Source organism: Schistocerca serialis, chromosome 5 (assembly GCF_023864345.2).
Source record: "Schistocerca serialis cubense isolate TAMUIC-IGC-003099 chromosome 5, iqSchSeri2.2, whole genome shotgun sequence".
NCBI classification, from domain to species: Eukaryota; Metazoa; Arthropoda; class Insecta; order Orthoptera; family Acrididae; genus Schistocerca; species Schistocerca serialis.
The window spans coordinates 677,516,262-677,531,437 of record NC_064642.1 but is presented as its reverse complement, the minus strand read 5'-3'; the positions used below and the strand labels follow the sequence as shown (position 1 = coordinate 677,531,437).

The 15,176-nt window shown below is 41.8% G+C and overlaps 1 protein-coding gene across 1 annotated transcript in view; it reads right to left on the bottom strand.

The window, feature by feature from the left end:
- The window catches only part of LOC126482173 (antifreeze protein Maxi-like), a 132,211-nt gene extending 117,461 nt beyond the window's left edge, over positions 1–14,750 (bottom strand). Inside the window, exon 1 of the mRNA XM_050106152.1 lies at positions 14,613–14,750. Within this exon, the coding sequence (XP_049962109.1) occupies positions 14,613–14,750 (138 nt within the window). The remainder of the gene's footprint in view (positions 1–14,612) is intronic.
- Positions 14,751–15,176: the final 426 nt, after the last annotated feature.

Here is a 15,176-nt window from a genome sequence, read left to right as displayed (position 1 = left end):
TAGGTTAGTTACGTTTAAGTAGTTCTAAGTTCCAGGGGACTGATGACCTCAGATGTTAAGTCCCATAGTGCTAAGAGCCATTTGAACCATTTGAGCGCCTGCGATGGTGTACTCAACGACGAACCTGGGTGCACGAATGGCAAAACGTCATTTTTTCGGATGAATCCAGGTTCTGTTTACAGCATCATGATGGTTACATGAGTGTTTGGCTACATCGCGGTGAATGCACATTGGAAGCGTGTATTCGCCATGTCGTATTACCCGGCGTGATGGTATGGGGTGCCACTGGTTACACGTCTCGGTCACCTCTTGTTCGCATTAACGGCACATTGAACAGTGGACGTTACATTTCAGATGTGTTACGACGCATGGCTCTACCCTTCAATCGATCCATGCGAAACCATATATTTCAGCACGATAATGCACAACCGCGTGTTGCAGGTCCTTTACGGGCCTTTCTGGATATAGAAAATGTTCGACTGCTGCCCTGGCCAGCACATTCTCTCACCAATTGAAAACTCTGGTCAATGGTGGCCGAGCAACTGGCTCGTCAAAATACGGCAGTCACTACTCTTGATGACCTGTGGTATCGTGTTGAAGCTGCATGTGCAGCTGTACCTGTACACGCCATCCAAGCTCTGTTTGACTCAATGCCCAGGCGTATCAAGGCTGTTATTACGGCAAGAGGTGTTTGTTCTCAATACTGATTTCCAAGGATCTATGCACCCAAACTGCGTGAAAATGTAATCACATGTCAGTTCTAGTATGATATATTTGTCCAATGAATACCCGTTTATCATCTGTATTTCTTCTTGGTGTAGCAATTTTAATGGCCAGTAGTGTATGTTTTGATCAAAAGTTTTGGAATACTATGTTTAGTTATACACACACCAAAAAAAGTTTTGCATCACATCGGTTCTGAGAGCTCCGTAACCTGTATAGAAAACTAGAATAGAGATCTACATAAACATCGTTTCCGCCCCTTCTATTGCTCATGATAACCACACATTGCGTGTTGTACCACCATCCAGCGAGTCCGTCAGATGTAGTAGTCCTCATTGCTGCACACACTGCTACCTCTAATACCCAGTATCACGTCCTCTTGCATTGATGCATGCCTATATTCGTCGTGGAGTACTATCCACAAGTTCATCAAGGCACTGTTGATCCAGATTGGCCCACTCCTCAACGTCAAATGGCATAAATCCCTCAGAGAGTTTAGTGGGTCACATCGTCCATAGTCAGTCCTTTTAAATCACACCCAGGCATGTTCGATAGGGTTCATGTGCGGAGAACTTGCTGGCCACTGTAATCGAGCGATGTCGTTATCCTGAAGTAAGTGTTTCACAAGACGTGCACAATGCGGGAGCTAATGGTCGTCAATGAAGATGAATGCCTCGCTAATATGCTACCGAAATGGTTGCACTATCGGTCGAAGGATGGCAATGACGTATGGTACAGCCGTTATGGCGACTTCCATGGACAGCTACCGCGTACGTGAGCCCCTCTTAATACCACCCCAAAACAGCAGGGAACCTACACCTTGCTGCTCTCGCTGGGCTGTGTGTCAAAGATGTTCAGCCTGACCGGGTTGCCTCCAACCACGTCTACCACGATTGTCTGGTTGAAGGCATGTGTGACACTCATCGGTGAAAAGAACATCATGCCAATTCTTGGCAGTCCATTCGGGATATTGTTGGGCCTATACGTACCGCGCAGCATGGTGTCGTGGTTGTAAAGATGGACCTCGTCATGGACGTTGTGAGTGAAGTTGTGCATCATTCAGCCTATTGCACACAGTTTCAGTTGTAACACGACGTCCTGTGGCTGCATGAACAGCAACACTCAACATGGTGGCGTTGCTGTCAGGGTTCCCTCGAGTCATAATCCGTAGTTAGCGGTCATCCATTGCAGTAGTAGCCATGGGGCGGTCTGAGTGAGGCAAGTCATCGACAGTTCCTACCTCTCTGTATCTCATCCACGTCCAAACAACATCGTTTTGCTTCACTCCCTTGTTAAGGGCCCTTCCTTGCACAAAGTAACAATACAGGCGCGATCGAGCCGCAGTATTGACATTCTAGGCATGGTTGAACTACAGACAACACGAACCGTGTACCTCCTTCCTGGTGGAATGATGGAACTGATCGGCTGTCGGACCCATCCGTCTAATAGGCGCTGCTGATGCATGGTTCTTTTCATCTTTCGGCAGGTTTAGTGACATCTCTGAACAGTCAAAGAGACTCTGTCTGTGATACTATATCCACAGTCAACGTCTATCTTCAGGAGTTCTGAGTCCCAGGGGATGCAAAACTTTTTATGTGTTTCATAATGTAGATACTAATCCCAAACCAGAATGTGAGATTATTGAGAATTTTGATGAAGTATGTACTAATGATTTTTTATCTTGGTCAAAAACAGTGTTATTGATGTATTTGAAAAGATAATGGTCGTCAATGAAGACGAATGTCTCGCTAATATGCTACCGAAATGGTTGCACTATCGGTCGAAGGATGGCAATGGGCCAAAGCAGTTTTTCATTAATGGCATGCAGAGTGAAGCTAAAAAATTTTTGACATTTGTTTGGGACCATATTGATGATAACATAGACAAATTATCATTCTGGAATACATTAGCTGTGTTTAGTCAAAATCTGTATCCAAATTGGTGGAATGAAGTGAAAGAAAATGCAAGTAGGAAGTGCATTTTGACAGTAATGTACACGGTGTTTCAAAATGAATATACGGGATTTATCGCTATGTAGCATTTATTATATTCAACTTACAACTACAAATTTCACATCAAATGAAAGAGCAAATCAGACAGTTTTGATTTTATATCTTTGGGCAAAGTGAAGGGTATGGAATAACGAAGAGTACCGGAAGAACCCTTTGAACGAGTGAGAGTCTTTCACGCGGAGACCCAAGAAAACCCTTCAGAAGGCTTGTTGTGAATTAGCAATTACAGTCAGTCTGTGTGGAAACCTTTAACGAGACGCTTAAACTACGTCCTTATTGTTTGCAGTTCTTAAAAATTCTAAAGCGTATAAACTATAGTTTACGTGCCAACTTTGGAAACGAAATGACGATGAAGATCTTCTGGATCGAGTCGTCTTCAGTGATGAATTGACACTTCGCCTAAATGGAGTTGGAGAATCATACGTAATGTGCGCAAGTGGGAGGGCAAGATTGCTGGCCCCAGGTTCGAAACCAGTCTCAGTATTGGCAACCGAATATTTCCGGCATAAGAAGTCACCTCATTCTGCCAATGGCCTTGTTACGAGAGTGCAGAGGAGCGCATGGAGGTTCAGGGCGCTCTCTGGACCTTGGGGTGGGAACCTGCGCCCAAAGGCGGAAATATTAGCGATGACCAACGGCATAGGGATACAGAAGGCAATGGAAACCACTGCAATAAAAATACATAATTTGTATCCAGTCGATATGTGGCCTGTAATTCAAAATGTGTCATGATGCTCTCTCAAGCGGCAGATTCCAGAATAGTTCCTCATTTGCATGTCTGGGGGGGGGGGGGGGGGGGAGGGGTGCGGGGGGGGGGGAATTGTCAGAGGGGAGGTTACTATGAGACAAAGATTAAATAACCAACGAAATGATAACGTTCTACAAGTCGGGGAGTGGAATGTGAGAAACTTGAACGTGGTAGGGAAGCTAGAAAATCTGAAAAGGGAAATGCAGACTACATATAGTATTGGTCATTGAAGTGAAATGGAAAGATGGAAAGGATTTCTCGTCAGATGAGTATAGGGTTATATCAACAGCATAAGAAAATGATACAAAGGGAGTAGGATTTGTTATGAATAGAAAGGCAGGGCAGGGAGTGCATCGCAATGAAAAGTTCAGTGATAGGGCTGTTCTTATCAGAAACGACAGCAAGTCGACACTGACAACGATAGTTCAGGTATACATGCCGTCCTCGCAAGCTGAAGGTGAAGATGAGGATTTTGAGGATATGAGGATTTTCAAAGGGTAACACACGACGTAAAGAGAGATGAAAATCTCAAGTCGTGGGGGACTGAAATACAGTTGTAGGGAAAGGAGTAGAAGAAAGGGTAACAGGAAAATATGGGTTGGGACGTGGAATAAAAGAAGAGGAAGACTAATAATTATTTGAGTTCGTTAATAAATTTCGGATAGTACTGGCGAATACTCTGTTCAAAAACCACAAGAAGTGGAGGTAACCTTCGAAAAGGCCGGATGATAAGGAAAGCTTACATAATGGTGCGCCACAGATTCCGAAACCAGATACTGGCTTGTAAAGAATACACGAGAGCAGATATAGACTCAGACCACAATGTATAGTAGTGGTGAAGAGTAAGCTGAAGTTTAAGAGTTTAGTCAGGGAGAATCAGTATGGATATAAGTGGGATACGGAAGTATGAAGGAATGATGAGATACACTTTAAGTTCTCTAAGGCTATAGATACAGCATTAACGAACATTTAGCTCAGTAGGCAGTAAAGCATTACAGGAATGGAAATCTCTAAAGGGGGCAATTACAGAAGTAGGAAGGTAAAACATAGGTACCATGAAGGTAACTGCGAAGGAACCACAGGTAACAGAAAAAATACTTACATATCTACACATTATTCTATAGCATAGTAAATCTATTGCTTCAACACTTATTTTGTAATAGCAAGTAATGGATGTAAGACTAAGACACCTTTTTTCTCCTCCTGTCATTCGCTTCATACAGTAGCTCTGAAACCCAGCCTAAATTGTGTTTTGTTTATAATTTTGCCACTGTTTGCAATATAATTATTACACTTAACCTTTTTAACGTAGCACTTGATAACGTAAACGACTACGAAGCCTAATGTATGTAAAGTTTACAGATACCATTTGAAGTATTTACTCGGATACATTATTTCCCCTACTTAACCAAAGATCTCAGCAGTGCTTTAAGACTTATTCTGAAAGGATTGGTTTTTCTTGCTATAAGTTCTTTAAACTTCGAAATAATTTTTCTGTTTTTGCCATATGTTCTTTACACCTATTAGTTTTAGACACCAACTTCGTTTACCGGTTGTGACAGTTTATATGTCATGTTTTCTAACAGAGAAAGAAGCCACGCTATTTGTTCTATTTTAGTTGTTCAATTTTCATATTTACGCAGTTTTCATTCAAAGACCTCCATGGAGCAATACTTGAAACAGTATCTTGTTGTTATGTACTAGACAGCGCCACAGGCTATCCCAAAGTCGTAACATAACAGACTGTGTAGGTGGGTACATGGTGAAAGAGCCCCTGTATATAGTAATGTTAATAAAACAATGATCGAAAATGACAGAAGTAAAGACCAACCGTAAGCGTCGGCAAAGACATTAATTATGAATGTGGGGTAAGTCGCTGACGAATGAACAAAATACATCATTAACTTTTATTTGTACATGATTTTGTTTCTCTCTCTCGTATGTAGAAAGATGGTTAAGATGTATTGCTCGAAGTATGACGTGGTACTAGTGTTTTGTAGTATATGTGATTCTAAACAAGAGAACACTTAACAACAGTATTAAGTATTTTTATTGAAGCGAAGTGGAGCCAGGCTGGGAGGATTTCCTTCACCTTGAGAGGCACTGGTGTCCTTGGAGACGGCTGCTTGCATCTACATTTGAAATGTAGGAGAGGAATTCCGTGGTCCTATTTCGTAATATTAACAGAGGTATAAGAGCTTTCAGAAGACGACAAATATAGTTAAAATATTTGTAGTGATGGACACACACAAAAAAACATGAATGAAGAATAGCACAATTTCGTGCACGCGGAACATTTACTAATAGTGCAATTTTACTAACCTACAATTTTTTCTATTTTTATTATACATGTATTATTTTTATTATTATTATAATACAAGACACGTGCCGTATTATTACGCGTAAATCCATCTGTAGGTGTAGAATTAAACCTCTGAAGCGGTTTGTGTAAATAATGTAACAGTAACTGACAACAATAAACTTGTTTCAGTAGATTTCAATAACTCAGGGTAAGACTTAACTTAAAGCGTTCGAATTTAAACTTCCTTACACCGAAATTTGCGTAAGAGGTTAAAATACATATCTTTTCGTAAAAGCTTTTCATGTTATTACCAAGCCGCATTTTACGTCATTCGTATCTATGGACACGAAAATAACGTCAAAACCAAACTGCACAAATGTCCTCTGATGCGTCCTACTGCACGCAAAACTCTGAGAAGTAAAACTACCAGAGAGAGACAAATAATAAACGGCTACATGGTCATGACTAATCCAGCACAAATGAATCTGGTGAACGATTGACTAAATCAACATCATATGCTATAAGGCCGTAGAGATGGGCTAATGCTACCCCAGTACTGATACCGAGTAGTAAGTCACTGGTTCTAAGCGAATAAGGTATGAAAACGTGCCACCATATTGAATTTATTACGTGGAATTAAAGGTTGTCACTTAAGTGACCAAACAAGATATAATGTCGTGGGGGCCATATGAAAAGATAGTTCCGTAAGTTCTCTCAAAGAAGGGACACAATGAAATAATAAGTGACAAATATTTGGTGAAAGGTACCAATAAAGTTTTGCAAGCTTGAAGAGACGGACTACTTGAACGCCAAATTATATTTTGATGTCTGACGTCACGTCGACGACAGTGTGATTACAAACAGAACACAATATTACGTAGGCCGAGAATGGAAAATGACATTGACAGTGACTTTATCGACCACTGAAAGAAGAACTATTGTTACCAGAAGGGCTCTGAGCTCCGCTTTTCGCGGTTAATGGCTCCTGAAATGAAGATCATGCTGTCCCGTAGCGCCAGAAATGAAAAAAAAAGAAAGAGGAGGAAGGAAGGAAGATAAGATTTGCTGTCCGTTCTTTTCGAAATATCTATCAAGGAGCTTGCCGCAAAATGTCTTAGGGACACCAAGAACAGTAATCTCAGGACGAGAACAGCAGTCTTCCATAATACGAATCCTGTGTTTTTCCACGAAGCCATCAGTCATGTTTAAAGATAGACTAAAGAGAAAAAAGTAGGTGCAGAACAAAAGAAAAGAAATGTTAAGTACGTGGCAAACATAAAACATCTCAGATTCCAACGGTCTCCGCTCGCTGTACAGCTGTATATTAGTGTATTCTATTGACGCTTGTTGTAATAAAGAGATTTTGTTTGTAGCCGAACTGGAGGAACGCTCAATGCTAACGATTATAGCGCAGTAACTTACAGCCGGCGGAGCAATGCCGAGTTTTACGGGTAAGCGGGCTCCAGACTCCAGGGAAATGAACTTCGTTCATAAGCTTTAGTGAGCTGCATTTGGGGATTCTCCAAACGCCCCCCGGTTTACCTGCCGCGTCGCCGTAACTGAGCGACGGATAATATCGGCTCTGAAACTTTGCCTGAATAATAAAGCCTTGTAGTTCTTTCAAACAGGCAATCTACTCAACTGCAGTGGATCTGGTACGGCTTCAGCGTGCAACGAAGAACATCTAATATGTGGTTGTGAAAGAAAGGCAGGAGATGCTTTTCTTTAGGTAATACACACAAAAATGACGACGTTGTTGGTTCTTCTCTGTGGATGAATAAGGAACCGATTTGCAAAATTATAAATTACTTACGGGAATAATAACATTATTAATAAACTTTAATACGTTATAAAAAGCTCCATTTAACTTTTCCCTTGTAAATTAATTAACTGTCGCATTTTGAGACTCAGAACACATTTTTTGTAAGTGATCAGTCTCTAAGGTGGTTGATGCTGCTCTCTATTTTCGCCTCTTTCGGGCTCTTCTTTTCATGCATGATACACCGAACGTTCTTTGTAATTTTCTTTGCAGTCATTCCCATTCATTATAATTTATCTTTTCTAACAATGCTTCCAGTTTCGAGGCGATTGTCCCTTCTTATTGCCGAAGATGTCCCACTGCTCTATTCCTGCATTGGCAAGAAAATTCTAGAGATTACTTACCTATCCATCAATTTAATCTGTCAGTGAAAAGTAGGAGCAGTTGTGCCCAACAACTTTTATATGTATACAGCCGCTAGAAAAGGACTTGTCTAAGAAAAAGAGAGTGGAGGTTCAGAAAGACAACAGATCGGATATACCTCCGCATTTGCAACTGTGAAAGTCTCCATATGTATGACATACTGACTGTTGAACGAATTTCTTGGTATGATTTATTGTTATATTCAAATGAGCTGTAAGCAATATGATGTTCTTTTATTATGACGCAGTGGTGTACGAATGATATTCAAACAGTTTTGCACAATTTTAAAAAAGCGTAGTCAGAGATGACACAAAACTGAAATGTGTGGCGAAAACATGCGATACATGGAACAAACTGTACAACTTGCAACTTGATTGTAAGACGGAAAATGGAGCAGTCATTTTGATGTAACTAACAGTAATTTTAACACCCTTTGTTAACGTAATATTTCCAATGAGTTAAGATTGTTCTCCCTATACGGATGCTCATGCTTGCACGTTTCTCTTACAGACAATGCTATGCATTGTGTGATTCAATTAGCGATGCATAATACAGTCTAAGCAATTCTTCCACAAAGCATAGTCAATATTTGCACCCAGAGAGGCTGTCTTTGAGGGTAAAGCTAACTTCTGCTGCGCCAGTCCATTCTTGAAATAGTCTGCCGAGCAGCCATTGTGTGTGGTTATCCGGCTTAGCTGCGAGAATCTCTTCATGTTCTCCGCTATTTTTCATCTGGAACCGTGATGTTAACCGAGACTGTTATCATCTCTATTAGTCACCAGCATTTAGCTCTTATCTTTCTTCACCCGCATTGAGTGAAAATTTTCTGTCCACCCATTGAGTTTGACGCTTTCTTACTCTTTGGTCAGAAGGACTACATAGTCTGTCAATTACAGCATTGAGTTCTCCACAACTCAAGGAACTATCACTAGCTGGAGCTAACTCATAAACGTAGTTGACTTGGTGAATCTCAAGTAATACGAGAAGTATGTAACATGGCATAAATGAGACATGGAGAGACAATCTCAAGGAAACACGTTCGAAGTTATAACGTGTTTGTAATGCAAGCAATGGAAGTCTCAGAGTGGTAACTCACTAATCATCAGTACCAAGTCACGGAACCGAAACGCAGACACCCCATGTTCTTGTTGTTAAAAGTTATGTCTAATCTCTCTGTGTTAGCAAAGGGTCTGTCAACATTTGTGCTATCCGTGAGGGTAGCAGAGGTGGAGGGGAGGGCGAAACGGCGAAAACGGAGGAACTCTCACCATCAATTCGCACTCACGTCCACCACCACCTCCATCGAAGCATTCACTATGCAGCGTGTACTACGCTTAAATATGGATATTTTGTTTTGTGAGATAGCTGGAACGATACATTGAACAAACTGAGTAAGTCAAAATATAATAGCCAAAGCCTGATCGTGACGGTAGTTAGAACCCAAAACAGCCTTGCCATTACATATGCAATATTGCAAAATGCTATATTTAGGATCTTTTTCCGATTTTTTTCACTGCTGCTCACAGGCTTTTGGAACAACAAAACTGTGCTTACGCTGACTCCCTGTTGGGGAAAGTGTGAGATCTAATTTGATGTTCTGCATGTGACAACAGCCGATATGTTTAGTTTGGACAGAACGCGAACGCCATTTGTAGTCAAATATCATTCTGTAGTGATTCACAGCAAAAACATTTAATACCACCAGGAAACAATGTTGAGTTATTTTCTGTAACGGTCAGTTCACAGATAGCCGTTTTTGTCAATGGACCAGTTAACTTCCATGAATGGACCATTAGAGGTATATTTTATGATTAAATACTTCTTATTCCAGTACACAGCGGCTTGGTGGATTCGAATAGGGTCACACGGGATAATTAAAAAAAAATAAAACGATGATTCAGTGAAAATTAATTTTAATATGAATGGCGAATGTTCATTCTGAGCTTAAAAAGTATTGAATTAGACTAATGATGAAGTTCAGTACAATTCTAAACTGACATTATTCTGAAATTAAGCTAAATTTAGCCTACGTTATAGAAGAACTGAGATTGAGTATATTTGTGGACAAACTATGAGGCAGATCAGACTGATTTTCGTAACACAGGGATACAGCCTAACTTAAATTAATATATGAGTATCTTTTAGTCTTCTTCCAAACTCCAAAGTAGTTTTCATATACCCACTCCCTACATGTGATGCACAGAATCACGTCTTTCACTGATCGATTCTGACATGGTTCACAAAACGAATCATTGGTGTTGGTACTTCTCACTTGTTTCGTTTGACTCACTTCAGGCACCTTTCTCTTTAGGCTAGCTGGACGTTTAGCACTACATTCTAATTCATTCTGGTATAGGGAACTTGTGAGTATTAAAGCTTTTGACTCTCTCTTTGTTTGAACTACGAAAGAGCCATGGATGTGGCCTTGGCTCGTTTCAGCGAGCACTTTGTGCCTCTTCACAAAATTGTAGTACCACTTCCTGCCGGCCATCTGTTTTTTACTGTTCACTCTCTGCATTATTCTGTTCCTTATGGCAACTTTGAATGGCATCATCCGTAAGACCTTAGGCGTCAGGCCAAACATGCACTCTTTTAAATGCATCATATGGTTGACATATCAATTTCAGAAGAAAAGTCACTGAAGCTTCCCATTACTTTACTATCCTCCATAGAAAACCAATTTTATTTCCATCCATATGATGTTTGAGAGTTTCTCAGAGAACAAAATTTTGGTTTAAACCACTTCTACAGCATCAGGTGCTCGCTTATATTGGATGTGGTGAAGACAGAGACAGGTGAGGCCAAATAGGAAGAGGAACACATAGGTCTAAAAATAAATGAGATATTAGTAACGAGTGTATGTAGTGTTGCAAACTTCTTAAGTACGTACTTTGTATCTGTTACTGAGAGTTTTGGGTTATCATGTTAATATAATGCAATATCTGAGATCATCTCTACCAATAACTCCAGTAATTGGGAAATGACAATCGCTTCTCCCAAAGAAGTAGCATCCATAATAAAATCCTTAAAATCAAAGTATTCTTGTGATTAAGAAAATATATCAACACTGCTGGTCGAAGAGTGATTACATGCGCTGAGCTCTACCTTAAATTTATGTGTTATCTATCTCTAATAAGTGTAACATTTCCATACTGGCTAAAATAAGCTGAAGCTAAGTGTCTTTGCAAGAAGATAATGAAAAGAACCCGTGAAACTATCGATCAGTTTCACTTTTGCCCGTTTTTCAAAAAATATTTGAAAATGTTATTGTCAAGCTTCTTCTTAAGCATCTGACTGCAGATAATATATTATCCAAGCCACAGTTTGGGTTCCTTAAGGGTTCCGACGTAGAAAAGGCCATTTATACGTACAGTAAGACTGTACTTCATTCATTAGATAACAAACTAGAGTTTGCTGGCAGTTGCTGAGACCTGACAAAAGCCTTTGAATGTGTGAATCACAGCACTCTCTTAAGTAAATTAAAATTTTATAGTTCACTGTCAGTGCTGGAAAATATTTCGAGTCTTATCCAACTAATAGGAAACAAAAGGTGTTGTGAAGCAAGCAAGCAGTTTTCGTATGATTGGGAATTAATTACATGTGATGTTCTTCAAGGCCCCAGTTCTCTGATTTCTTCCTCTGTCATTAATGACCACTCGACTGTTACACTGCCAGACACTTAAGTTCGTTTTGTTTTCAGATGACACAAACATTGCTATAAGCAGAAAGTCAAGTGAAGTTTTACATATGGCTGCTAATAAAATTTTCACTGATATTTACAAATGGTTTAAAGCTAATTCACTGTTACTGAACAAGACCCACTACATGTAGTTCAGAAATTGTAAGAGATTTCCTACCAGCATGTGTATAACGTACGAAGACATACAGACAGAACAGGTCGACAGAGCTAATTTCTTGGATCACTTCTCGATAGTAAATTCGCTTGGGAAGAGCATTCCACACAGTTATTGTAGCATATACCCACGTCTGTATATGCAATGCGAATGTTGTCAGATATAGGAAATATAAATATAAAAAGAACTTGCATACTTTGCATATTTTCTTTCTATCATACCACATGAAATCATATTTTGGAGTAAGTCGTTAAACCGAGCTAGCATTTTTAGAGTGAAAATGCGTGTAGTAAGACACATGTGTAGTGTAGATTCAAGAACATTACGTAGAAACCTGTTCAAGGAAATGGGTATTCCAGTCAGTGTTTCTTAGTATGTTTATTCCTTAATGAAATTTGTAGCCAATAACACACGCTACTCTCAACCAACAGTTCAATACAGGATATCAATACTAGGAATAAGAACAACTTCCATAAAGACTTATCACTCACCCTGGTCCAAAACGCGGTTGAGTATTCAGGAACGCGCATTTTCAGTAAATTTGCAGAAACCATTAAAAACATGATTTAAGAGTTTGAAAGTCTTTTTGGTAGGCAAACTCCTACTAACGGGAACTGTTAGACAAGCTTAAGCAAAAGTGTCTGTCACATTTCAATTCTGACAGCACTTAGTCAGAACAGTCGTGTATGATACATTTATTAAAAGTGCATAACCACGTTTCACTCTAACATTATATTAATTTTGTAAATGTTAGCAGTTCCATTTTACTACAGTTTATTCATATATTTTGACAATCACCTTACAAATGGTCAGGGAAGTGAGTATTTTATTGAAACGTTATATATTTCTTATGTTACACTGTCAGACACGTTCGGCAACCACGAGAATCATTCCATTTTCGAGTCTATGGAATGAAAACAGAATTTAGTCTAATACAATATAACGCATCAGGTGCTATTTGAGATTGCTCATCGAGTGTCCAGTATTTATACCTACGTTCTTTCCTTCCATCCTCGGTTCCAGGTGTTGCGAGTGAGATCCGTTCCTGGTAGCAGCGTCCTTAAGTGTTCCCTCTTCGGTCTGGAGCGGATGTCTGTGACCTGACGTTCAATTTTCGGTCCGCTGGTGTTCCACGTGTTCTCTCTGCCGTCCGCTCCCGCTGGGAACGTTCTTAGGCGTTCCATCTTTGGTTCGGTGCCCCAGACCGAGCACTGGTGTTCCGTCCCCGGTTTCATGTACTCGTCTGCGGGCTGGGGTTCGATCTCCAGTTTGATTCTAGGCGTTCCCTTTACGGTCTACTGCCACTAGAAGCGCCCATCGACCGACGTTCGCTTCTGTGAGCCTGGTTCTCTATCTGGTGTTCGTTTCCCATGCCCACAGCCTCATTTCCTCTTTTTGTGGAGTTATGTCGTTGTCTACGTTGGGTTTTCAGCAATTTCAGTGCAGGATTCCAGGCTCTACTGAGTTGGTAAACCATGTCACGAGCCCTGACACTGGGTAAACCCTTTGATTCTGCCGTGGAGTTGATGAGAACTCAATGGGGGACAGAAGCATAACTCCATAAAAGGAAGAACCGCGGCTGTGGGCTCGGAAAACGAGCCCCATATAGTGCACTAGGCTTACTAACCTGAAGATGGAAAGTCTAAGGTTCCTTCTAGCGGGAGCGGACCTCAAAGGAAAATCTAAAACCGCCCTGGACGAAACACAGAAAGCCAGTGCAGTGGCGTTTTCATCGCCGTTGCCTAAATAACGGCCATCTCCTAGGTCCGGTATGTGTAGGAGTCTGTGCAGATGACTTCAGATCCTTCTTTTCCTCTGAGGTTGGTGTTGATGGTACCTAAGTTGAAGAATTATCCTGGCGCCAACTGAAACGGAGAAGAACATATTTGGTAGCAAGCTTGCGGTGACTGGATCTCTTCTTCTATCCAGTCGTCTGCGACACTATGTGCCACCAATCATAAGGGGCAAATACATCGTGTGAAATGATAAACGTCTGTTCCCTCTTGGGGATGAGACCGTAGAGGGTTCCCTGGGAGCCACTGAAGTCAAATTGCTTGTAAGGCTGGGAAGGCTTAGGAAATTGAGGAAGGGTTGGGAAGAAGGCTATTATTAAGGTGCAAATGGGTACCTATTCCAATTGACTTAGAGATCGTTTTGAGCATCGTCTGCACGCTACGCTCCTCTGGGAGTAGCAAGCAAACGTCTTCTGTCATCGCAGCCTCTTCCTGTGGGGCTACCGCGGTAGGCATCTCTTCGTCTTCTTCTTCTTGTGTCTGCTGCTAGTCGACTTCCGGGAGGATGAGCAGGGGTTTATAATTCCATGCTCACCACATCGGCCCTCCCCCATTTCTGTAGGGGCGGGGAGGCGGGAGAGGGGGGGGGGGGGGGTTGGCGCCCTTTGCCCCATCGTGGAGGGAATGGCTGGGAGTGCCATTTCCTTCTTAGCAAACCTCAGATCTTCCCACAGTTGCAGTGCGGCTTTGAGGGCGGCCATTGCGTCATCTGTGGCGGTACGTGGCGTGCCACACATAGATGATTTTCGCTGAGGTGTGACCAGCTTTCCTCTCTTGAATAGGGGACCGTGCTGTCGCCATGTCGTCTTGAACCGTCTCTTCATGTGTGACGGCCATCTTCTGCGTCTTCCTGTCCTTTTAGTGGCATCAGCTACGAGAGTCTGCAGCGTGAGCGCCGCCGCAGTTCACGCATGTGCCAGCAACACTTCTCGATTTGTCACAGTGGCAAGTATCACGCATTTCAAACAAACAACTGTCCCCCTGCAGGGCTTGGCTACGTGTCGCATCTTCTGGCACTTGTAGCACTGCTGTGCTATCTTCTTTGTCTTCTTCTTGCCGCGGAGGTCGTTCCTGATATCCTTCATCTGAGTCTCAACCACGGCAGCTACCTTGCCTCCCACTCCACGCCCAACCATGTTCGGATGTGTTACGAGAGCGAGACGACCGACGGCAGCAACAAAGCCACTCGCAGCTAGTCGAGCAGCAGAATGCATGCAATGCAGGACGGGAACGAGTACATGGGTCCGAAGCCGAAACACGAGCGCTTGGCCTGGTGCACCAGACCGAAGAGGTAATGCCTAACAAAGTTTCTAGCAGGAACGGATCGCAGAGAGAAGACGTGGAACCGCACGGGACAGAAAGCGGAACGTCCGCCCACTGACAGGCGCTCTGGGCTGAATAAGTATCTGTTAAGGACGCTGCAGACCGAACCACCTGGGGTTGAAGATGGAAGGGGAAGACCGCAGGTATAAATACTGTACCTGTTTCACTGGACAAGCAGTCTGAAGTAACACCTGATGAAGATAAAGAGTCAAGTTCTCGAAGTATCATGTAAGAAAGAC